The sequence below is a fragment of the Macrobrachium rosenbergii genome, chromosome 42 (genome assembly GCF_040412425.1).
Source record: "Macrobrachium rosenbergii isolate ZJJX-2024 chromosome 42, ASM4041242v1, whole genome shotgun sequence".
NCBI classification, from domain to species: Eukaryota; Metazoa; Arthropoda; class Malacostraca; order Decapoda; family Palaemonidae; genus Macrobrachium; species Macrobrachium rosenbergii.
In genome coordinates, this window is record NC_089782.1 from 54,222,325 (window position 1) to 54,245,066 (window position 22,742).

The 22,742-nt window shown below is 36.2% G+C and overlaps 2 protein-coding genes across 7 annotated transcripts in view; both read right to left on the reverse strand.

Moving 5' to 3' along the window:
- The window catches only part of LOC136828427 (ubiquitin carboxyl-terminal hydrolase 48-like), a 487,389-nt gene extending 484,719 nt beyond the window's left edge, over positions 1–2,670 (reverse strand). For all 3 annotated transcript variants that reach the window (XM_067086475.1, XM_067086474.1, XM_067086476.1), the window contains exon 1: positions 2,505–2,670. In XM_067086475.1, coding sequence (XP_066942576.1) covers positions 2,505–2,515 — 11 coding nt within the window. In that variant the 5' untranslated portion in view covers positions 2,516–2,670. The remainder of the gene's footprint in view (positions 1–2,504) is intronic.
- Positions 2,671–5,198: 2,528 nt separating this feature from the next.
- The window catches only part of LOC136828432 (calcium-activated chloride channel regulator 1-like), a 114,008-nt gene continuing 96,464 nt past the window's right edge, over positions 5,199–22,742 (reverse strand). For all 4 annotated transcript variants that reach the window (XM_067086482.1, XM_067086481.1, XM_067086484.1 and 1 more), the window contains 7 exons: positions 22,074–22,243; positions 21,593–21,712; positions 20,796–21,028; positions 19,961–20,096; positions 6,768–6,910; positions 5,925–6,068; positions 5,199–5,468 (listed from right to left, as the gene is read on the reverse strand). In XM_067086482.1, the coding sequence (XP_066942583.1) occupies positions 5,298–5,468; positions 5,925–6,068; positions 6,768–6,910; positions 19,961–20,096; positions 20,796–21,028; positions 21,593–21,712; positions 22,074–22,243 (1,117 nt within the window). In that variant the 3' untranslated portion in view covers positions 5,199–5,297. The remainder of the gene's footprint in view (positions 5,469–5,924; positions 6,069–6,767; positions 6,911–19,960; positions 20,097–20,795; positions 21,029–21,592; positions 21,713–22,073; positions 22,244–22,742) is intronic.

The window sequence follows — 22,742 nt, forward strand, 5'->3', positions numbered from 1 at the left end:
AAGGCAGTCAAGCAGAGAGCGAAGAAACAACGTCCACATTCCACAACCGCAAAAGCAAATTGGAATGTTTACATCCGGGCAGGCAGTACCCCCGCCTCCCAGACAGTAGTTAACTGCCTAACCACCTTGTTTGAAGTTCAACGGCCGTTTCCAGCCTACGCCTGAAAGTAATCCCTAATGTAAAGGAACAAATCAGCTTTTATGCAACCAGCAGCAAAGAGCATTTAGTTTTGACTACAAATGACATAATTATTGCTCCCGAAAATATGACATGCATGCCAATTAGGCCTATTTATTTCATAAGCCTTGTCTATATTTGTGAAAACAGCCTAGGCTAAGTGCTCCTTTAAGTAAAACTGAAGAATACTGCCGCGCCTCTCTGGTTCAGTAACTACCATTTGTGTGCATTGTGGGCACCGTGTTTGGTACCAGGACCTTGGGGATGACGGTTAATGTTCGTTTTCGGTCCGAACAGCCTTACTCAATTTTTTATAATACCTTTCGAATCTGCATTAAAAAAAGAAAAAAAAACACTCTAAATACATAATTCTCGCAAACTAATATTTATCACAATAAAAAATAAAATTTATGTAAATAATTGACAATTTTTTCTAAGTTTCAATTTCATGTTACCCATGACTTCTTGAGCTCCCGTGTGTGCGTTTGTACATATGCAGCCGCCAGCCATGCACATGCCCATGAATTTCACCCACTTAACTACATTACGTCACACCGTTTTGATGTGACTGGCGAACGTCATTTGCGTGGGCGTTCTGTAGACACAGAATTTGAAATTATTGGCACAGCCCATCAGATCAGCCAAGATGAAACGTTAATTCCTTGTAACTAGGCCTCTTTTTGAATACGACTGAAATCACCCAATAACAAACCGGTTTTCATTCGGATCTTATTTCAGAACCCATGAAAACAAGTCATTTATTTCACTAGCCTAATAATTTTCCGTTGATTATTTCAAATTTCACCCACGACTGATATGCTGCAAAATGTTTGTAATTCGTATCTTTCGCACAATGTAATGGTTGTGAATTTTCACAGTATCTGTGCATCAAGACATTTTTCAAACAATATGACGCAACCTTAACTTTTTTAAGTCACAGAGTTCTTCCAATTTCTGTTACTTGCCCGAAGTGTTCCAAGCCCTATACTTTAAGATAAGGTAAGAATTGTGGAGCTGTAATAGTAGTGTTTGTCTCCCAAGACTGAAAAAACGAAAGGTTTGTGGCTATACTGTTAGTGACTTTAAGGGAACCTATCTTGAAGGAATTCATTTTCCTCCATGGAAGTTAGTTTTATTATATGTGAGTGGCTCGCAAAAACATAATGCACACGATGTGAAATTGTAACCCACAGTTTTCAAAAGAGTTCATCAAATTACGACTTAAAAGGTAAGACAATAACAAACGCCCCCATAGCTAACACAGCAAAATTGTAACCAGTGACCACCCCTCGGTTACGACAGTGGTGTTATTTTTTATTGGCAACTTGTAAAATTTTACCTGCTATTGGATGTTCTGCAAGTGCCTAAGCCTACGTGTTAGCCTACTTTGATCTGTGCATGGCAAACATACTTTTTCTATGCTTTCTTGGCATTTTCAATCATTCCATTTTAGATTTGAGCCAGAATTCATTTGTTTTCTGTACTTTTCTTACACCGCCAAGTACTCTGTATATACTTGAGATGTGAGAGGTTTGGAAACTTGACAACGAATGATTTCCGGTTGAAATCTTGAATGGGACAATTGAAAACAGCAAGAAAACATTTGAAAAAATATGTTTGTCATGTGAAATTTGGGTTCGGACCGGAAACGAACTTTTCCCAGGATGACTGTAAAAACATAAACAAAAGGCAGTAACCTAAATATAATACACAACAAACGACAAAAATAGGGTAAACAAAAACATAAAGAAAAGGCAGTCAAACGGCCTGAAAAGCTGTGAAGAGATGGCTGATGGGTGATAAACCCATGTACAGTATATTTAACATACTTATAATGGTTCCATGAAAGAGAGTCATGAGCTAATTGATTGGTTCGTGTTATCTACAATACCTGGACAACCTAACCTAGCCTAACTAGCCAGGCTTACAGAAAGTAACCCCATTTTTACTGAGTAATGTACAGTTAACATTAGACAGGGAACTGTATGGCCATAACTGTATCCTTGGAATCAGCAACCATAAATCGGGTTGATAAAACGGGCAATTTAGCCCAGCCTAGCCTGTCCCCGACCCAAAACTAACTCTACCGGTAGGATAACCTTTGCAACAAACCCCTTAGTTTGGCCATCCCAAGCCTGAAGGATTCACAAGGTATGAAATTAAATGGCACCAGAATCCTATCACACAGCTGAACGAAACGAAAGCAGTAACTGCTGTGGCCTCTGGGTGACATGGTCAAAACGAAGGACTTCTAACCATTCAGCTCAGGCTGCTCCGTCCTGACATGTCATAGTTAAACGAAAAGAGAACCTCTGGACTGACTTACTTGTCTTTCATCTTCGCAATTTATTCTAAAACAGAGGTCAGTCTAATATCATCTTACTGTCACAGAGAAATTACGTAAATACAAGGAAAACTCTGAATTTATCCTTGATCTAGACGAGTTGCCTTAAAACCGCGTAAACAGAAACAAACATCCAATGAATAAGTACGGAGAAAAATCCTTATTTATATCATAAATACTTTAACTCTAAGAAACAATAATGTATTTTTAATAATAAAAATATCATAAATGATCTAATTTTGTTATTATTATAATTTTTTTGGCTATATTAAAATAGATATTTTTTTATCCGTAATTATGTACTCCATGGATTTTACGTCTTTCCCAGACGGGACAGACATGAAAAATTTAGCTTAACAGCGATTTTAATTAATAAATAAAATATTTTTTCGCTGAAGCAATGGATTATGTGCCTAGTAGATAATTGACGATGGCTAGCAGCAGCTAGGCACAAATGGTATGAGACGTGAACCAATACGAAATAGTCGCTGATAATTTGAAAATCAACAGCTTTTAGGCAATCTTTCTGAGAGGTATATATAGAGGCGATGTATAGCGTTAAGGATGCATGGCATGAAAAAGTTATTTTCTAAAAGTGATAAAACATTTTAACAATGAAAGTGAAGCATGTGTTACAATTTATAGGTGGGAGAGCGGCTAGTCTGGTGTGAAAATTAGCCTGAGACAAATGTTTACAGATCAATACAATACTGATTAGGGAAGAGTAAAACAGTTTACAGAGACGAGTGAAAAAGTTTGAATGTGCTTCAGAGGAAAATTTAGATTAGACGTGAACAAGATTAAGGTTTAGGGTAAATGGAATGTTAATAGGTATGATAGATGACGGCAGGATGAGAAAAGATGTAACAGAAGGGGTAAAGCAAGAAAGGTAGTATGGTGTGTGCAAAAGACTGATAAGAGCCTTGAATTGTTTATAGCAGCCAAAATCATCAGAAAAACGGACAGACAGACAAAACCTAAAAGCAATATTTTCTGATAATTTCTTTAACGTTTCATAGATGGTTTGTGCATATGCATCGAAGGCCATAGCAATCGTTTGTCTCTTTCTAACTTTCTGAGATTTTCATGCAGTCAGACTGCATCTCTTTATTAATTTTCCTTTCTTGCAAGTTGTGGTTTATTCCCAACAAGAAAATAAGTAAAGGACTCGCCAGAACAACTAAGCAGTGTTATTTTGCATTGATTCCTGTTACTCCTGTTCATTCATAAATGTAAGGGACTGGCAGATGGCTCAAAGATTATTTTTGAGACCGCGTGGTTCATGTATGAATCCCATGTTCAATCCACCGATAACATCGCCATTTCCAGTTCTGTAATATCATGTAATCCTGTGGTGTAGAATCCGTGCTTCAGTGCGAATAGAAGAGGAAAATAAAACGAACCCTTGAACTTGGCGTTTATTGTATTATAATATTATACCAGTCACATTCATTCAGAGGCAAAGCTCAGCACATACTTAGGTAATAGCTAGCACCATAACGTAATAGGAACTTCTTATGTAATAAATAAGTCATAAGTTATAATTCATATTGCTTAAATTAAAATGATCAAAAGAGTACTAATCAAAGATTAAAGCTAATCACCTCCATCGACCTTCATAACCCCCAAAAGAGCTACAGAACACTACACAATATAGATTTGTTTGAAAGTCGTCTAATAAGAGAAAAAGACTTCGTAAAATGATAAATATTTCATGAAATTAGTTCACAGAACGTGTCCACAGGAAGAACTGCAAGTATCATGAAACACTCCTTAACGCAGAGGTATGCATAATAATAAATTGTGTATAACCATTCAGAGTTTTAGGAGAGAAAGGACATATATTTTGTTACAACATTCACACACTCTTAGCCTAAAATTCAGTGAGATTCAGACACGGGTAAACAAGAGCGCATACATGCTGAAAAACCATAGGATAAAATGGTGGACACATATATAAATACTGTGTATATATATATATATATATATATATATATATATATATATATATATATATATATATATATATATATATATATATATATATATATATATATATATATATATATATATATATGAAATCTTTTTTGTTAAAACAGAAATCCATCTAATAAAAGGAGCCCATAAAAAGACCAAAATGCAGGTGACGAATGAAATGACAGCTGGTTGGAGAAGACTTTATCTATCAGATCTGAATCCCAGGCTCCTTTTGAGAGATTCACTGTATTTCTTTGTTTAATCAAGGAAATATGATGAACCTCTCAAAAGGAGCCTGGGATTCAGATCTTCCTCCAACAAGCAGTTAAGAAGATTAAGGAGAAGCTGTCAGCAGGAGCGACGTAGCGGCGGGCTTCTGGAATATTCCTTCACTGGTGTAAATACCACTGCTCTGTAACTCTTATCTCAATCATGACATGCCTGGTGAGGGAACAGACAGTCTCTGAAATAGAGCTATAACTTTCTACCCTTTTATTTGATATTATACACACACACACACACACACACACACATATATATATATATATATATATATATATATATATATATATATATATATATATATATATATATATATATATATATATATATATATATATATATATATATATATATATATATATATATATATATATATAAATATATATATATATATATATATATAAATATCAAAAAAAATCTTCACCTGAAGTAAGGTTTGACAAACACGAAAAATCTTTTCTGAATTCATGAATTATATACACCCACTTGAAAAAACTATAAAAAAGTTATTTGTCGCTAACTGTAGTATCGATAACCACTCTCATTGAGTTCCTGTGTTCGTTTCTTCTTCTTGTTTCGAAAGTGCAGGAGTTTGACAATGGCGATGAAAGCCGCAATGGCCACGATCATGATCACGATGACTATGATTACCACAAGACCCGCCATTGCGTTCTCTCTTTGCTCCTCCTGTAAAGCAAAAATGTTTGTGAATCTTCTTTATTCAATTCATATGGTTCCGACTGGAAAAATCTGAGGCGAACGGATTTCAGTGTTGTCCTACATTTTTTCGGTATAGATACTGCCGCCATTATTGGCAGCAGTATATATACCGAAGAAATAATAGTACTAGGAATGATGTTTTGGCAGCTTCTACTACTTGGTGTTGCCATCACTCAAAGTAATAACCATAATACAACTGGGGAAGATGAATCACTAGTTGCTATTACTAGTACTACTACTAATACTACTACGCATGTTAAACTCAACAAACAAATCTCTTGAAAGGAGCAACGAGACTATATTGCCAAGGGGAAGACAGTTTTCTAGTTGACGCTACTTCTACTGCTGTAAACTTTAAATTCAGCCCACAGATCTATTCAACAGAATTTTAAGAGCATACAAAGCCAACGGCAATTCCTTTACCTTTATGTTTCTCGCATATTCTCTGAAGGGGAAATAGGCTCTAGCAACATTAGAAATATTGCCCAAGTTCCCGACCTCATCTCTTGCGCGGACGCAGAAGAAGAAGGCGTGGTTTTCAAGGTCTTCTAGACTCCTCTCAAGCATCTGGAATTTAATAAGAGCGGGTTGTCATTACTAGTGCTATCGTATTTGCCACTGGTTAAAGAGTTTAATAGTAATATCTATCTATCTTCCTAGACAGATACACATTACTGTAAATCAGCTGATTAGCATAGCAAATGATCAAGCACTGATAATTTTGTCTACATTTAGTCTTCCAGGATAATTTTGCGCTAGATAGAATAGCTTCGTGTGTTTTAAACTAACAGTAGTTATGACTGTGATAACTAAAATAATCTTTAAAATAAAAATATAGAATTCCGCTGAGTGTCTTTCAAGAAGTTAAATTTAGAAATCAACCTTTATTAGTTTAAATGAAAAGATATGAAAGATTTGACGAGTGAATATTGAAGGGGAAATTTCAAATTGCTGTTATAAAATGTGTTGTGAGTGAGATGTGCAACTGACTGAGTGGATAAAAAGACACAAAAGTCAGAGAAACCCATAAAAAGTCCATTAAAGAGAAAGGAATGGCTAAACTGTAAAGAAAAAAAAGTAACACCAGAGTACGCGAGAAAGTTTTTACAAGATGAGCCTAGGTGGAATACAAATCTAGGAAAAATATATGTTTAAAAAACTTAAAATATTATTGACATAAAAAGAAGGAAAAGTCTTAAAAAGAACTTTAGTTACCTAGCAAATAGAGCAGTATTCAAAAAATACAAAAATAGCCTTGAACATCACCTGAACAGTGAGAACATGGGGCGCCCCAGCGTCCAGTGGCTTGAGATTTCCCTGTAACAAGTGCGTCTGGTTGATCCTGTGACCGATGCCGAAGTCATAGTAAATTTTTGCTGTGTCGTGGTATCGCAGATCAACCACACTCGCTGTGGTAGGAGAGAAAGAATTCTTTCATGAAGACAAGTTTAAAAGAACCTATAAGGAACCTTTATGGAAGATTTAATGATTTGTGCCTGATGACGTAGCTGAAAAATTTGAGAGACGCTTTCAGGAAGGTTTAAAGAGGGAACTATGTCTTTTCAAATCATCTGTCCCGGACAAATTAACATTCATTGACACACTAGGCCTTGCGTGAGAGAATAACAAACGAATGCTTATCAGAGACGAGAGAGAGAAAAAACAAACAAATGCAATGAGGAGAGAGAGAGAGAGAGAGAGAGAGAGAGAGAGAGAGAGAGAGAGAGAGAGAGAGAGAGAGAGAGACAGCACTAACGGATCCAGGGGGTAGCCACATGGGCAATTGCCCCTCTCATGAAAAATAATGACAAAAATATATTATATTGAAGATTTAGATAATAATAACGTAAATGAGATATGAAAATGGGAAAAAACTAATATAGAAATGATAAAATTTTGAGAAAAAAATAATAATAATCTTAACGATAGTAATAATGGATTCGGTATTTCCTGATAGAACAGTTCGATTGCTGCCCATTTCATAATATCTGCTTAAATAGTGTGTGTGTATATATATATATATATATATATATATATATATATATATATATATATATATATATATATATATATATATATATAGAGTATATATGTGTCTAATATGAAAATTGGTGACCCCCATGAAATTTTTCTGGATCCGCTAGCAAGAGAGAGAGAGAGAGAGAGAGAGAGAGAGAGAGAGAGAGAGAGAGAGAGAGAGAGAGAGAGAGAGAAATAATGGCTTTCCCATTGTCTTGAAGCACCGTAATATAGGACTAAGCTCCGCCTTTTTTCAAACTTTTGATTAATTGACGAAATCCAGTACTTGTCATATAAAAATTGGAACATTAAAATAGTATACCCTATCCTTTCATCAGTTAATGCTCATCGAAAAGAGCATTTCCTTTGGGTGTCCTAAAATAATGTATACACTCTTCGAATATTAATAGTTAATAATACGTTTTTTCTATTTCAGATCTGACTAACCGTTGATGATGGAGGATACTCAATTGACATTCCAGCACAAAAAATTTATTTTAAAAACATTCTGGAAATACGAGAATAAAGCTGAAGTACAAAGACGCTTCACAAGAGAGTTCCACAGAAACGCGCCATCACGTGTCACTATTTTACGCATCTCAGCTAACTTTGAGGAGCATGGAAGCATCCTGTGTATGAGAAAGGGCCATTCTGGTCGACACAGATCATCGACAAGCCCAACAGGAGAGCAAAAAGTTATTGTTAATGTTCAGAATTCTCCGAGAAAATTAGTTCGCCAAATTTCACGTGAAACAGGTATTCCAAAATCTAGCGTTCATCGCATTTTGAAGCGTGCTCAATGGAAGAGTTTTATTCCAGCACTTGTTCATGCTCTCAATGAAGATGATTCTGATCGAAGGGTTGAATTTTGTGAGTGGTACCTGGCTTGATGTGCAGGTGATAATGAATTTCCTCATAAAATCATCTGGAATGACGAAGCGACATTTAAATTGAATGGCTCAACAAATCGGCATAATTGCAGTTACTGGGCACTGGAAAATCAATCCTCATGTTGCAGTGGAACGTCACTTGAATTTGCCTGGAATGACTGCATGGTGTGGACTATCAGCCAGAGGGCTTATCGGACCGTTCTTTTTCGAAAGCACAGTTACAGGGTTACACTATCTCCACATGGTCACAAGAATTTGTTATGCCGCACCTCCGAGAACAATTTGGAGGTGCTGAGTTCTACTTCCAGCAACATGGTGCACCTCCCCACTTTCACCGTGATGTGAGAACTTATCTGGATGAAAATATGCAAAACAGATGGATTGGAAAAAGAGGGACAGTTGAATACCCACCTAGATCACCAGATTTGACACCCGTGGATTTCTTTTTGTGGGGGTTTCTAAAAGACAAAGTTTACAGCAGAAAACCTGAAACAGTTGTTGAAATGAGAGTAGCAATTGAAGAAGAATGTGCTCAAATACCAGAGGAAATGTTGCTGGACGTTTGTAGGTCCATTTTTTCAAGATATGAAAAGTGTATTGAACAGAACGGCAACCAGTTTGAGCACTTGATGTGAAATCATCATTATATGAGCATTCTGCCATTGCTCCGAGTAGCTTTTATCTTATAAAAGTTAATTTGCTATTTTTTGTATATTTTACTCTCAAATTCTTCAAATGTGTATTCTTTCTCTTGTATCAATCTTATTTACAAGTCAAAATACATAAATTGAAAAAATTATAATGATTCAAAAAGTGTATACATTATTTTGGGACACCCTATATTTGAAACATACAAAAAACTGCAAAATTTTTTACTTCACCTACAACAGATCTTAGAATAATAATATTTCGAAATATATTGCACAGTAATGATTAACTTATTTGTGAAATATAACAGTCGTATAATAATAAAATGAGAGGGGAAAAAAAGCAAAATGTTGATATTGTTTTTATCTACAATGCAGTACTGTTATGCTGGACTGGGACTTCAGGTCGTCACTCCATGTTATTGACGCTCTATGGTTTTAACCTCACACCAGCCTTGCCCACTCAAAATGACTATCATTTTCAACAAAAATATAGACGATACGGTACTCGGAGTCAGAGCCCAACGATGCATATAAGGTTTTCTGGATTGATAGTCAAGAAACTGGTATATGTGAGAAAAGGTAGAAACCTATCTATAAAAAAAAAAAACCGTTAGAGATAAAGTGTTCTCTTCAGCATCACTGGGAAAACTGAGAGCGCATTTTGAATGTTTAACTTCATTAGTCTCACATAGGATAAGTGCATTGATAATACGCCATTTTTCATTTTAATCAGTCTTTTTGCAATATTTTATGCATCGAGATACACATGGTTTCCATAAAATACTGTTTGACTTTGTTAATAGCCAATTCCCTAATGTTCTCTCGACAAAATTTTGGAGCTTTTTTAGCGTTACCCTCCCCTCCCCTCCCAGGGCACTATAGGTTTAACTCGCTTTATTCTTATGGCAAGATTTCTACTTAATTTCTTAAAACAACCAATATAAGAAAAATTATTATTGAGATCAGCATGAAAGAAAGACAATTGCAAGTATGGAAAATTTGGACCAGCAAGGAATTTTGTGAGTTCTGATCGAGTTAGCCCTGTTTTTTTTATTATTATTATTCACGACACAATGACTATTATCAATTACAGAAAAACTTATGAAGCAAAAGACGTAACTGAAACGGGTATATGTTAGACAAGGGTAGCACGGACGGGATGTATGCTTCTTAGAAATCGTAAAGGCCTGTCCACACCAGGCAACATGGTTTGAAACAAAGTTTACGAAATGTTTGCAGACACTTTTTACCGTATAGTTGTTTTCTATCCAGAATGGAAAACATTTAGTGTTTTTGTGTATATGTATATATACACATGTATAATGTATGTATATATATATATATATATATATATATATATATATATATATATATATATATATATATATATATATATATATATATATATCTTCAGCTTTTCCCATCTTTATATGGGGTCGCTGTTTGTTATTAGTCTTCTCCATCTTCTGCGATCATGCACCATTTAACTCACGTTCTTCTCCTGCATGTCCCTGTTAACTGTGTCTCTCCATCTCATTCTTGGTCTACCTCTCCTCCTTGTTCCAGGCATTTCCATATTCATGGTTCTTTTACATACAGAATCCTCCTCTTTCTCTCATAACATGTCCAAACCATTGTAATCGTCTCTGTTGCAGCTTCTTTGATATTTCTGTAACTAAATCCCTCTTATGAAGTCATTCCTTATCCTGTCTCTTCTTGTCACTCCGCACATCCAACGCAGCATTCTCATTTCTGCCACTTCCATCTTTCTCTCTTGTGCTTTCTTCATAGGCCATGTTTCGCAACTATACATCAACGCAGGTCTGACAATGCTCTTGTACATTTTTCCCTTCATCTTTACATTAAATCTTTTGTCACATAACACACTTGATGTTTTCCTCCAACTGCAAAAATTGTATTCTGTGATTCACTTCCTCCATCCCTCCACAATCAGTGACACACGACCCAAGGTACTTAAAGGATGTAGCTCTTTTTACTTCTGCCTGCTCTAAATGCTTCCCTCTTGGTCTCCTCCATTCATCCACATATATTCAGTTTTTCTCTGCTTATCTTTAGGCCTCTGTCCTCCAATGCACTTCCTTATGTCATCTGCAAAGAGTACACTCAAGGCACCTGATCTTTCACTTATCACATCCATTTATCAAAAATAACTCATGGCAAACCTTCCAACTCAAACTTGTCTGTTGTTCCCATCTCTTACCTGTGTTGTTGCTTCTTCTCTACATATCATCTACAATCCTCACATATTTTTCTGAGACACCTTTTTCCTCATGCACCTCCACACTAAAATCATATGCTTTCTCAAGATCTATAAATACAATATGTAGTTCCTTTCCTTCTTCTCTATATTTTTCCATTACTTGTCAAATACAAAGATGGCATCTGTTGTCCCTTTTCCTGGCATTAACCCAAACTGTTCGTCACTTATAGATGTTTCATCCCTTAGCCTTGCCTCTATTATTCTTTCATAGATTTTCATGGTATGTGCCATCAGCTTTATGCCCTGATAGTTGGCGTTTGGATGTCCCCTTTTCTTTGTAAATGGGGACTAGCAGGCTGTTTCAGGCGTCAGGTATCTTCTCCTGCTGGCAGATCTTACTGAACAAGTCCCACAAGATATATATATATATATATATATATATATATTTATATATATATATATATATATACATATACATACTGTATTATGTATATACAAATGTATGATTATGTACGTTTATATATGTGTGTGTATATATGTTTGTGTATATATAAATGCATATACATACACACATATATAAATTTATATATATATATACATATATACACTTATACATCCGTAAAAGTATTTCAAATTCAGTAGCAGACATTCGAACGAAATTGTTAAAACCTGTTCCATCTATTTTCAATTCCGCCAGAGCAGGTCAGCATGACACATTCCTTTTTTCTAAAAAATTGCTCATCGATCTCTTTTTCTTTCTCTTATCCCTCCTCGAGTGCATTAAAACTACCAAGTTAAATACAGAGGCTACTGCACCAACAGGCATCCTGCGACAACTGGGGTCTGGACAGAAAACATTGTTTGTAAACAGTTTCCAAGCAGTTTGCAAACTGTTTACAAACGATGTTTCCTAGTGTGGACTTGATTCTGTAGTACTATTTCTTTTTATACAGGCAGTCAGGTATAAAATGCTTATAACAATCGCTATTAGAGAAATGCTGTGCAGTCAGGTCACTTCGTAGTTACAATAGTTTCATCCATTTTAAAGTATGCATGCATATGTATATGATTTATATATATATATATATATATATATATATATATATATATATATATATATATATATATATATATATATATATATATATATATATATATATATATATATATATATATATATATATATATATATATTACAATCAGTTAGTGCAGACTGCCACATTGGGATAAAAGCATTAGTAATTCAGTTTCAGCCGATTCTCTGTATCCGAATGTCAAGTTAGATCTTTCCCGCGGGCCGTCTCCTTGTCTGGTTGTTTGAACAGGACCCACTACTGGTGGGTCCTGGTAATTTTAGTTTTCTTTAAAATTTTAGTTTTCTGTAAAACTGTTGTGCCGGCTTTGTCTGTCCATCCACACTTTCTTCTGTCCGCACTTTTTCTGTCCACCCTCAGATTTTAAAAACTACTGAGGCCAGAGGGAGCAAATTTCTATGTTGATCATCCACCCTCCAGTCATCAAGCATACCAAGTTGCAGCCTTCTAGCCTCAGTTGTTTTTATTCTATTTAAGGTTAAAGTTAGCCATGATCGTGCTTCTGACAAAGATATAGGACAGGCCACCACAGAGACGTTGTTAAAGTTTCATGGGCCGCGGATCAGAACGCATTATACCTAGACCACCGAAAGATAGATCTATTTTCGGTGGCCTTGATTATACGCTGTAGCGGCAGTACAGAAAACTTGATTGTGCCGAAGAAACGTTAGCGTATTTTTTACTTGTTTATATAGTTATGGTCCGGGAATATTTGTAGTAACTCATCAAACAGTTTTATTTATTATTAAAGTTATTTTTGCATCTTTTGTATAATCCTGTCTTACATAATTATAAATAAATGCTTTGGCAGGAATCCGATTCTATTTGGTTACATTCGAACAAGATAGAATTAAGCCAATGAGCAGTCGATATCATCAGCAACATTGCCATGACAATATGTTAAATGAAGACAATATTTCGATGACAGATCAGCTGACACCGACTTTTAGTTTTTTGAAAAGAAAACTATTGTGCCGGCTTTGTCTGTCCGTCCGCACTTTTCTGTCCACACTCAGATCTTAAAAACCACTAATGCTAAAGTGTTGCAAATGAGTAAATTGATCATCCACCCTCCAAATTGCAGTCCTCTAACTTTAGTAGTTTTTATTTTATCTAAGGTTAAAGTTAACCATAGTCGTACGTCTGGCAACGATATAGGCCAGGATCACCACCGTGCCGTGGTTAAATTTTCATGGGCCGCGGCTCATACAGTATTATACCGTGACCACCGGAAGTTGGATCTATTTTCGGTGGCCTGTTGGTTATAAGATGTACAGAAAACTCGACTGCGCCGAAGAAACTTCGGCTCATTTTTTATTTTTTTTTTTTATAGCGATGTGTGTCCTAAAAACAGTGGATCGTCTCTCGAGCTACTGAGTCTGCCCGCTGTTCTAGTCTTTCTGCCTCCCAGCTTATTTCACTTTACCAATTCTTTAAATCTGTCCCTCATCCCCGTGTGGTCTTGTCCCTGAAACTCATGGCATGGTTAGCAAATGATTCTGTTTTGAGTAACGTTAAGCATGTAAATCTATCCTTGACCACGTGCATTGGCATGGTTCGAATTTCTCGCTTTCGAAAATTAACAAACTTTAATAAATCTCGCTAAAATTTGGGTAATTACAGCGGTCCTGTGGAAAGGAGTCTTAAGAACTGCATGAATCGGTAAATTTTCATTTGGCCGGGTAATCACGATCAGGTTTACCTGTCAGTTCATCGAATCTTTGCGTTAAAACTTACGTGTAGACGACAGTTTATGGGCGGAGGCAGTCCACTCACCAGAACGTATGAACTGATGGAATTACCGAAAGTTCTTCCAGTAGAATGACAGGTGATTGCATGTGTGGACGGGTAAGCAACGATTTTATGGCAGTTCGCCTGGGCAGGATTTCAGCCGCTCGGACCACGCTATGAATAGACTATGTACAGGCCTAATTCATTCCATTGTTAGACCCTGCAGCACTATTTGTAAGTCGTTCTGAGTCCAAATCATGTAATGAAAAATAAGAAAAATATTTCAATGTGATACAGACAATTTGGTATATGCCTAGGCCAGTGTCCTGCCTTTTTATGAAAGTTGTTACCAGTGAAAGTAGGCTTCACGGTTCATTTCATGAATAACTGAACCAACACCCCAGTCCTAAATTAAAGTTACTCATTAATATTGTATGAGAATAGACATTGTTCAGTGAAACTTGTAAGTATGATATCTATGAATCATATTCATTATACGAAAGCAGTATTTGTATGCTGTCCATTCTAGAACTGTAATTTACACTCCTGCAAGTTTACAGAATAAAGCCTCGTGTCAAGATGTGACATTTCTTTTTATGTAGTGCCCACAAATGATTATTACCAGGCTGGGAACCAAACATGGTGGCACTTACGTGGGAATAAAGGCTAAGAACTGTAAGTTACTCTAAATTTGGCTGTCATGTCTTCGCTCACCAGCTGATACTGAGAGTATAGCCTATTGCTAGTCAGGCTGACTCCAACGCTAACTATCGAGCTAACTGATGATAACCTGGTTATGGTTCTCTCTGGTTATGATGGTAAGCTTAGTTCCTGATGTCGCCAGTCTTTGGTACCGAGGTAATTTAGGCTACCAAGTCTTGATTGCTGAAGAAATTCTAATTTTGCCCAGCCTACTTACCTAGCCTATATACCTAGTGATGTACCTGCCTGCAAGTACCCTGATGTGCTGATTATGTTCTTAAAGTTTTGTCTTGTTGTTTGATATCTTTTTCTTAAGAAGGGGGATGTTAAGTGAAACTTGTAAAGTAGGATACCTATGAATCATTTACGAAATCAGTATTTGTATGCTGTCTATTCTAAAACTGTAATTTACACTCCCGCAAGTTCGCAGAATAAAGCCTCTTTTTATGTAGTGCCCACAAATGATTATTACCAGGCTGGGAACCAAACAGACATCTCTCTTTAATAGGCGATATTTAGACCATGCTATGTTACCTCTTTTGCTTCGTTCCTGCTATTAAGTGAATTACCGCAGTAGCTAGCTTATATAGCTCCATTTCATCAGTCAGGGGAGTTTCCATCGGTGCCATATAGTGTTGCACACGACGAAGGCAAAGCGAGAACTAAAGACGATGACTCGAGTTGACAGTCCCATGTGGATGCTAATCCGTCGAACTATCACAAGTGAACTGACAGGTAAACTCCAGTAACGTATTTGAATGTTTATACAGACAAAGAAATCTCGCCCCATCTGATATGAATAATAAACTCGTCGATTTGTATTCATGATATACCAGCACAAGTCAACGTTTTCGAAAGACAAGATTGTATAATTATCAAACTATTTCTCCAATAACCCGTATTTGAATGTTAATACAAACAAAGAAATCTCGCCCCATCTGATATGAATAATAAACTTGTCGATTTGTAATCATACTATACCAGCACAAGCACACGAAAGACAAGATTGTATCAACCAATTGGTTCCAACAACCACGTAAAATAAGGGTAATGCCTTCGACCAGCCCTGCAGTACACTGTTAAACAGCTCAGTGGTCTTCCTAAGGTATACTTAACTTTTAACCTCCGTTTGTATTCTTTCTTCCTTCTTACTTTCCACCCTCTCTTAACACTTTATTCACAGTGCAACTGCGAGGTTTTCCTCCTGTTACACCTTTCAGTCCGTTTTACTGTCAAATTTCGTTTCAGCGCTGAATGACCTCATAGGTCCCAGTGCTTGGACTTTAGCCTAAATTCTACATTCTGTCTGTTCTATCTTAGATCACACAAACGAACGATAAGCTGTCACTAATTGATTTATCTCATTAGTATATCACAGACCACACTCAAAAACTGTCAAAATCACAAGATTTTCTTATCTTTCAAACTTTATTCCAAGTACAGTTTCATTGCATGTATATAAAAATAACTTTATTACGATACCAAAGTAATATCTACGTCTGTAAACTGACAAATAACATTTGATATTGTTTACCGCTAAAACATGACGCATGGACCAATGAAGCTAGGCTTACAGTATACAACTGATTCGCCAGGTATTTTATTTTACTGGTCATCTTTTAAGCACACATTAATTCCATTTCAGTCAAAATTACTTTTTTTTATTGTAAACTTTATTTTTTCATTCTATTTAAATATCGTTCCTATGTCCAGCAATGGAAAAATTGTATGCCAAGGCAAGCCTTTTATGCCGTACGTATGTCATCAACACTAAGGATGACGGGAACTGAATAGAATTTTAAACTTTTACTGGATAAGTTATTTAGCCAAATAGTCCCGAAATTTTCTAAGAACTGAGCTATCACACTAATTTGTATGCTTAAGAAAAAACATTTAAATATGCAGAAAATTCTGGAAATAAAACCTCATTACCATTTCTATCATGCCAGGTTATAACTGAAATTTCCCGCCTTCTAGCCAATACAGCAGTGGCTGTTCCATTCACCTCCCCAAGGCCATAGATAGCCTCCCAGACATTTCTTACTCATTTCGAATATTAACCTAAGCATGTAATCTGCGGTCAAGAAATGATTACATCTTATTCGCACTCGTATAGCCAGATGTCTTTTTATTTACCTACAATGAGATATATAAAAAATAATTGTTTAAAGTCCATCGTTCGTTTGCGTTTGACTTCGACAGACTGTTTGTTACAAGCTCTTAATTCATGTGCTTGTATTGTCATATAGACATAAATTGGCATGTTTATGACCTAAATAATAAGGTGTGAGGGTTGTTTGTATATATAGGCATTCAGATGTACTGTATTACTGAAGAAACATTTTCCATCTTTGTCACACAAAGTCAACGGTATCGGAAACATTGATTTCAGCCCAAAACCTAATTTGGTGTTAGTAGTAGTAGTAGTAGTACTAGAAGTAATTTTCCTATGAAACTGCTCCCTTGCTTGTTTTATTCCTTCTTTGTATTTAAGTTTTTCTGTGTAAACCCATAATTATTTTATAAATTCTTTCCTATTTTCAATTTCCCCTTCAGCAGATCTGTAAATAAACGTATATTAGCTTTCAATTCTTCATTATTTTTCTGATATCTCTGCTGTACAAAAGTGTATCTGCTTCTAATCTCATTATATGCTGGGTAGTAGAGTAAGAAATGTTCTAAGTTTTCAGTTTTTCCTCACAGCACAAACATTTTGTATCTTCCCCTTTGGCATATTCCTGTCTTTTAATTCAAGTGTGCCTAGTCTAGCCCTACTGATCAGCATTGTTTTTCTCTGTTATCATACCAGGTTTCTTCTCTTATGTTTTCTTTATATTTTCTGTAGATTCTTAATGTTGCATTGTCATTCATTTATCTCTCCCATGCTTTTTTGTCCCCGTTATTTATTATTTCTTTTAGCTGCTTACCTTTAAGCGATTTAGTTTTACTTAAGTTTATGTTTAATTCTTTCATATACTCTTTCACTTGCAGAATCCAAGGGGTTTTCTTGTTTTCATATTGATCCATAGTTATCTCATGTAGGAGCCTATTTCCAATACTCTCAAGTGTGTGTTTCAGACAGAATAGTTTATTCTTCATATTTCTCGAGTGGCAGGAAAAGTTTCTTATTTCGGATCTTAACGCACAACTTGCTGTGTATCTTGGTGCTGTCATGATTCTTCTATATACTTGATTGTCTACTTTTTTTTTTTTTTTAGTTTATTTATGGTTTTCTTGTCAAGTTTCATGATTTCCATGGCATACATGAAGGATGGGATCGCTAATCCTTTCCAATACAGTTTTCCTATTTTCACCCTGCTACAGCTTTTACTGATAACTGCATTAGCCATATTTGCCTTTTTCTGCTTTGCTTTAATTTGTGCCTTTTTTATCTGTTCTCTGAAGTTTCTGTCTTTCATGTTGCTGATCGTTACACCCAGGTATCTTAATCTGCTTAACTATTTTTATTCCTTCTATGTGCTGTATATTTTCTGCATCGTCAATACTATACCAGTCGTTGAATATTAATATATTGCTTTTGTCTTTGTTTATAATCAGGCCACATTAGCTTGCTATTTCCATAAGGTTTGTATTGCTTTCGTTATTTCTTGGAGGGTGTGCCCTAGGACTAATCCGTCGTCTGCATATAATATTGCCACTATCTTTATAACTTCATTTCTGAAACCTTTCGTTGTACTTTCTAATTTTTCGATTATCAAGTAAGTTATCTGTAGGAAGAGTATGGTTGAGCCATTGCACCCCTACCTTCTTCCATTTGTTGCATTCAGCTCTTTTTGTTGTGCATTGTTGCGGCATAGACAGACTTGTTATTATGTCATTTGTATATATCTTTGCTACTGCACTTATTACCACTGCATGTAGCCTATATTTCATCATGACCCCTATGAGCTTTTTTCTGTTAACTGAGTCAAATGCTTTTTGGAAGTCTATTGATGCTACAAATAGCGGGTCTTTTCTTCTGTACGTTTCCTGTATGCAATATTCTAAGATATACAAATTATCAATTCTTCTTCTTCGAGTAGTAAAGCCTGATCGCAGTTCATGTGTTTTCCCTATATTTCTAATGTGCTTTTCTATTTTGGTTTTCAGGATCCCCACGAAAATTTTATATGACACATTAGTTAATGCAAATGGTCTAAGATCTTTGACTGTGGGGTGTTGTTTCTTGGGTGTACAGTAAGTGTTGTTTTTGACTTAAACAAACCAGCTGTTCTGTGTCTTCCTGCCTTTAAGTATGTTGTTTAAACATTCTGCCAATACTCTTTTAAGGTTGGTGCTTTGTAAGAACAGTTCGAACAGAACTTGTTTCATTCCGTCTGGCCCTGATGCTTTATTTGATTTCATTTTCTCAAGTTGATTTTTTGCTTCTTCCATAGGTTAAATTTCTGTCTTTGTTAGATCATACACTCCATCCATGTGTTCTCTTAACGATGCATGGTATGTCGTATGCTGTCCTAATTCTGCCATTGGTCTTTTCATCACTTCTTCCATGTCGTGTTTATACAGCTCTTTTTTTTTTTTTTTTTTTTTTGCTCCCTTTCCATATCTCTCTTATTTTGTTTTCTTCTTTTTGGTATATTTTCTTCCGGAGTTTCGCAAGCTCTTTCGCTAGGGTTTCTTCCCTAATCTCTTGCTTATTTTCGTCGTATATCTTGATCCATCCTTTTTCGGAGGTGTCTTACATCTCAGTATGTCTATATGTTCCCAGGTTTTCCCGTGTCTGTTTTTCCCCAAGATGAAATGAAACCGACAATAATATTCACCGAAATTCGGGCAATCTTTACAACAGCTCTGTAGACATCAGTGCAGTACTTCTCAAAAAGGTAATTTCTTGTCATTTTCACGTATTCCTAAGGCATGGTCACACAGATGGAAATCATTATTCGTACCTGTTACAGACTGATGAAATGAATTAATATTAATGGTTACAGACAAGTGTCAGGCAATTATGGGACAGTCATCAACTATAGCATCCAATAACGTATTCACTTCTTAGGATATCTGTAACTGATACCAAATCGTGTTGTTCTCTAGTGACGATGTTTTTCTTCTCAAAAAGATACTAAATATGATAGTTTGAATATTTAGCCTGTTAACGAACTTGCTAAAGAGGAGACTACAAGTCACTAACCTTTCCCATGATACAGATCATCGCCAGGACTTGTCCACCTCAGCTTCACCGTGGCTTCGTAGAGAGAGATGGACAACACTTTTAGATCTGTGACCCTCCCGGGAGGTTGCAAGTCACCGGGTTGGAAGTTGTTGACCTGATAAAGGAAGTTTAGAATTAACACATGAGTCTGTTGAGATTGTCTTTTTATTGTTCTCTTTGTATTTATGCTTCTTTTTACTTTTTCTTTTGCTAGCTTACTTTGTCGTGTTGCATTTCATTTTACTGCTATCTGAACATGAGGCCTTAATCATTTATCAGCGTTGTTAATTAGATTTTCAGATGTGCATTCAGCCTTGTTTACTTCAGTATCATCTTTGTCATCTATCCTTAGTATTATTAGGTGTCATATATAATAATATTTTCAATGTTTATTACATGGAAACGAGTTTAATCTAACATAAACCGTCATAATTTCTCTCTAGTTTCCAGAAGACATATTCCCCTTTATAATGCAGAGTATGCTTTACTTCCCTAGACAGATCACAAGCCTCTGACAATCTCCACACAGCTGTGACCAAACTTTGCTTGGGTGGCGTCATGTCAAGACCAAGATTTCAGACAGCCCCTGGAACCCCCAAAGGAAGGCAAAGTTTAAGTGGGTTCACCAGTCTTAGTACAATAGGGATAATCGAACTTTGTCGCTTGAAGAAGCTATTTTCATCATAGACCGATAACAGGTTAAGCACAGCTTGATTTAAATTAAAGTACATAACAGTGTTCAGATTGAAATGCATTCTCCTACCGGGACCAGTCTTGATGGACTCATATCATCACCTGAGAACCACCAACTCACCTTGAAGATTCCACCAGACGTGAACCTAGTGAAGGGCTCCACTGAAACTTTGTTAAGGTCCTTGTTACTTCTGCCTTCACCTTCACTAGATGTCGGTGGGTCCAGATCCTTGACGTGGAAGACTGAATCAGCAGGCATTGGCAGGGTATTCTCGGGTACGGGCATCTCCATGACCCGGATGGCGTTGCTTCCAGGAAGCTCTGGTTTTATGGTTAAGCTTTCTGTGTTTCTGCCTTTTAGGAAAAGGGATTTTCTGGTATTAGTTGTTGGAAAGAGAGACACAACGCTAGTAAATTGTGATCAGGACATTCGTAGAACATACGTGAAAATAAAATTCAAAATCGTTGTTTGCAAATTTATCTTAGTGTCTTACCAGATACTGTGTTTATTTATTTCCGTGTTTGATTTATTGACAACATTTGATTAATGAATGGGTACGCTAAAAACTTTTTTGTTACAGTGAGCCCACTTAGAAATCTCACCTGGAAATAGATGACGAAGACTAATGTCTTTTTTTGGGATTTCAACCACTAGCCTGTGATTTGCCAGGACAATCCATTAACCAATCCAATTCAATCTCTCTGTAGATTAGTGGATATAGTGTTGAGCTTTCAAATCACGGGTCAGCAGTTCAAATCCTCAAAGAAGAGGTTTGTCTTTATCAAGAACAACAATAAATCTTTCATAAATGTAGTGTACCAAAAAGAGCAACATGAAGAATCTGTGAAGATAATCCCCTCTTTTTCTCATTAGATGATAAACTTTATAAATCGAAGTTTAACGCCATGTAAGTTTACCCAACAACTTAGCCGTAAGGTTGGTCGTGGAGACAACAGCGGAGAGACTGTAGCGACCGTTGCCGGAAAACTGCGTGAAGTAGGCAGAATAAATCCCGTCCCCCTCATGTACGTCAGCACCTTAGCAACGAAAGGAAGGTCGTTCAGTGTTTTTCATGTTAGGTTTCTAAGATTTATAGATGCTGAACTGAGGTTGGTTTCATGAATATTTTTTAGGTTTTAAATCACTATTTTCGAATAATAATAATAATAATAATAATAATAATAATAATAATAATGTCAAAAGTTGATCATGTGTTTGGTAGATACAGCTTGACATCTGAGTTGTGTAAGAAACAGGTAGGTAAAGTTCTCATGTCATTATTTTTACCATTATCATTGTTACCATCATAATTATGTGCGGTAGTATCGAAGTAGTAGTACCAATGGCAATGAAAATATTAAAACTATATTTGCACAAAATCACAAGAGCAGAACTTACCAACACCATCATCAAACAAGGGGAGACTAATGGCCGAGTCGCTGGTAGGAGGATCGACTATGGCAGTCACGTTTGCATTGACGACGATGCTGTATCCCTGGCTGACGAGGGCATAGACAGGCGCTGGCTCTGGGTACTGGATGTCGTTGGCAGACATCCATACCTTCACCCTACGGGACACAGAAAAGCGGCGATTAAATAAATAGCAATTTTGTTTGCTTACTTTTGCCTTCTTGCAAGCTGCTCACAGAGCACAAGAACTGATAGCCAAGACCTGCTTAATCTGAGAGCAATAGCTTTTGTTCTAATATCGTTGACGTGGTAAGTTTCATATATGAACTTTACACCTTTCACTAGGTTCTTGACAAAACATAAAGGCCTCACAAATAAACACACAATAAGAATGTAGATACTTCACGTGAGGGGCATCTGTCAGAAAAAAAGAATTTGCTGCAAGTAAATGTGATAAAAAAACAAAAACAAAATGGAAATTTAGAACTTGTTACAGTATGTATCTGATAATGAAGCTGTAAGGGGCCATTTTTAAACTGCTTTAAGAGACCCAACCAGCCTGTGATTTATGGATTACATAGTACAGTCATCAATCAGGTACCGCTAGATTAAGTGGGCTTTATACCACATATTCTTCCTCGGAACTCGACCCGTTCA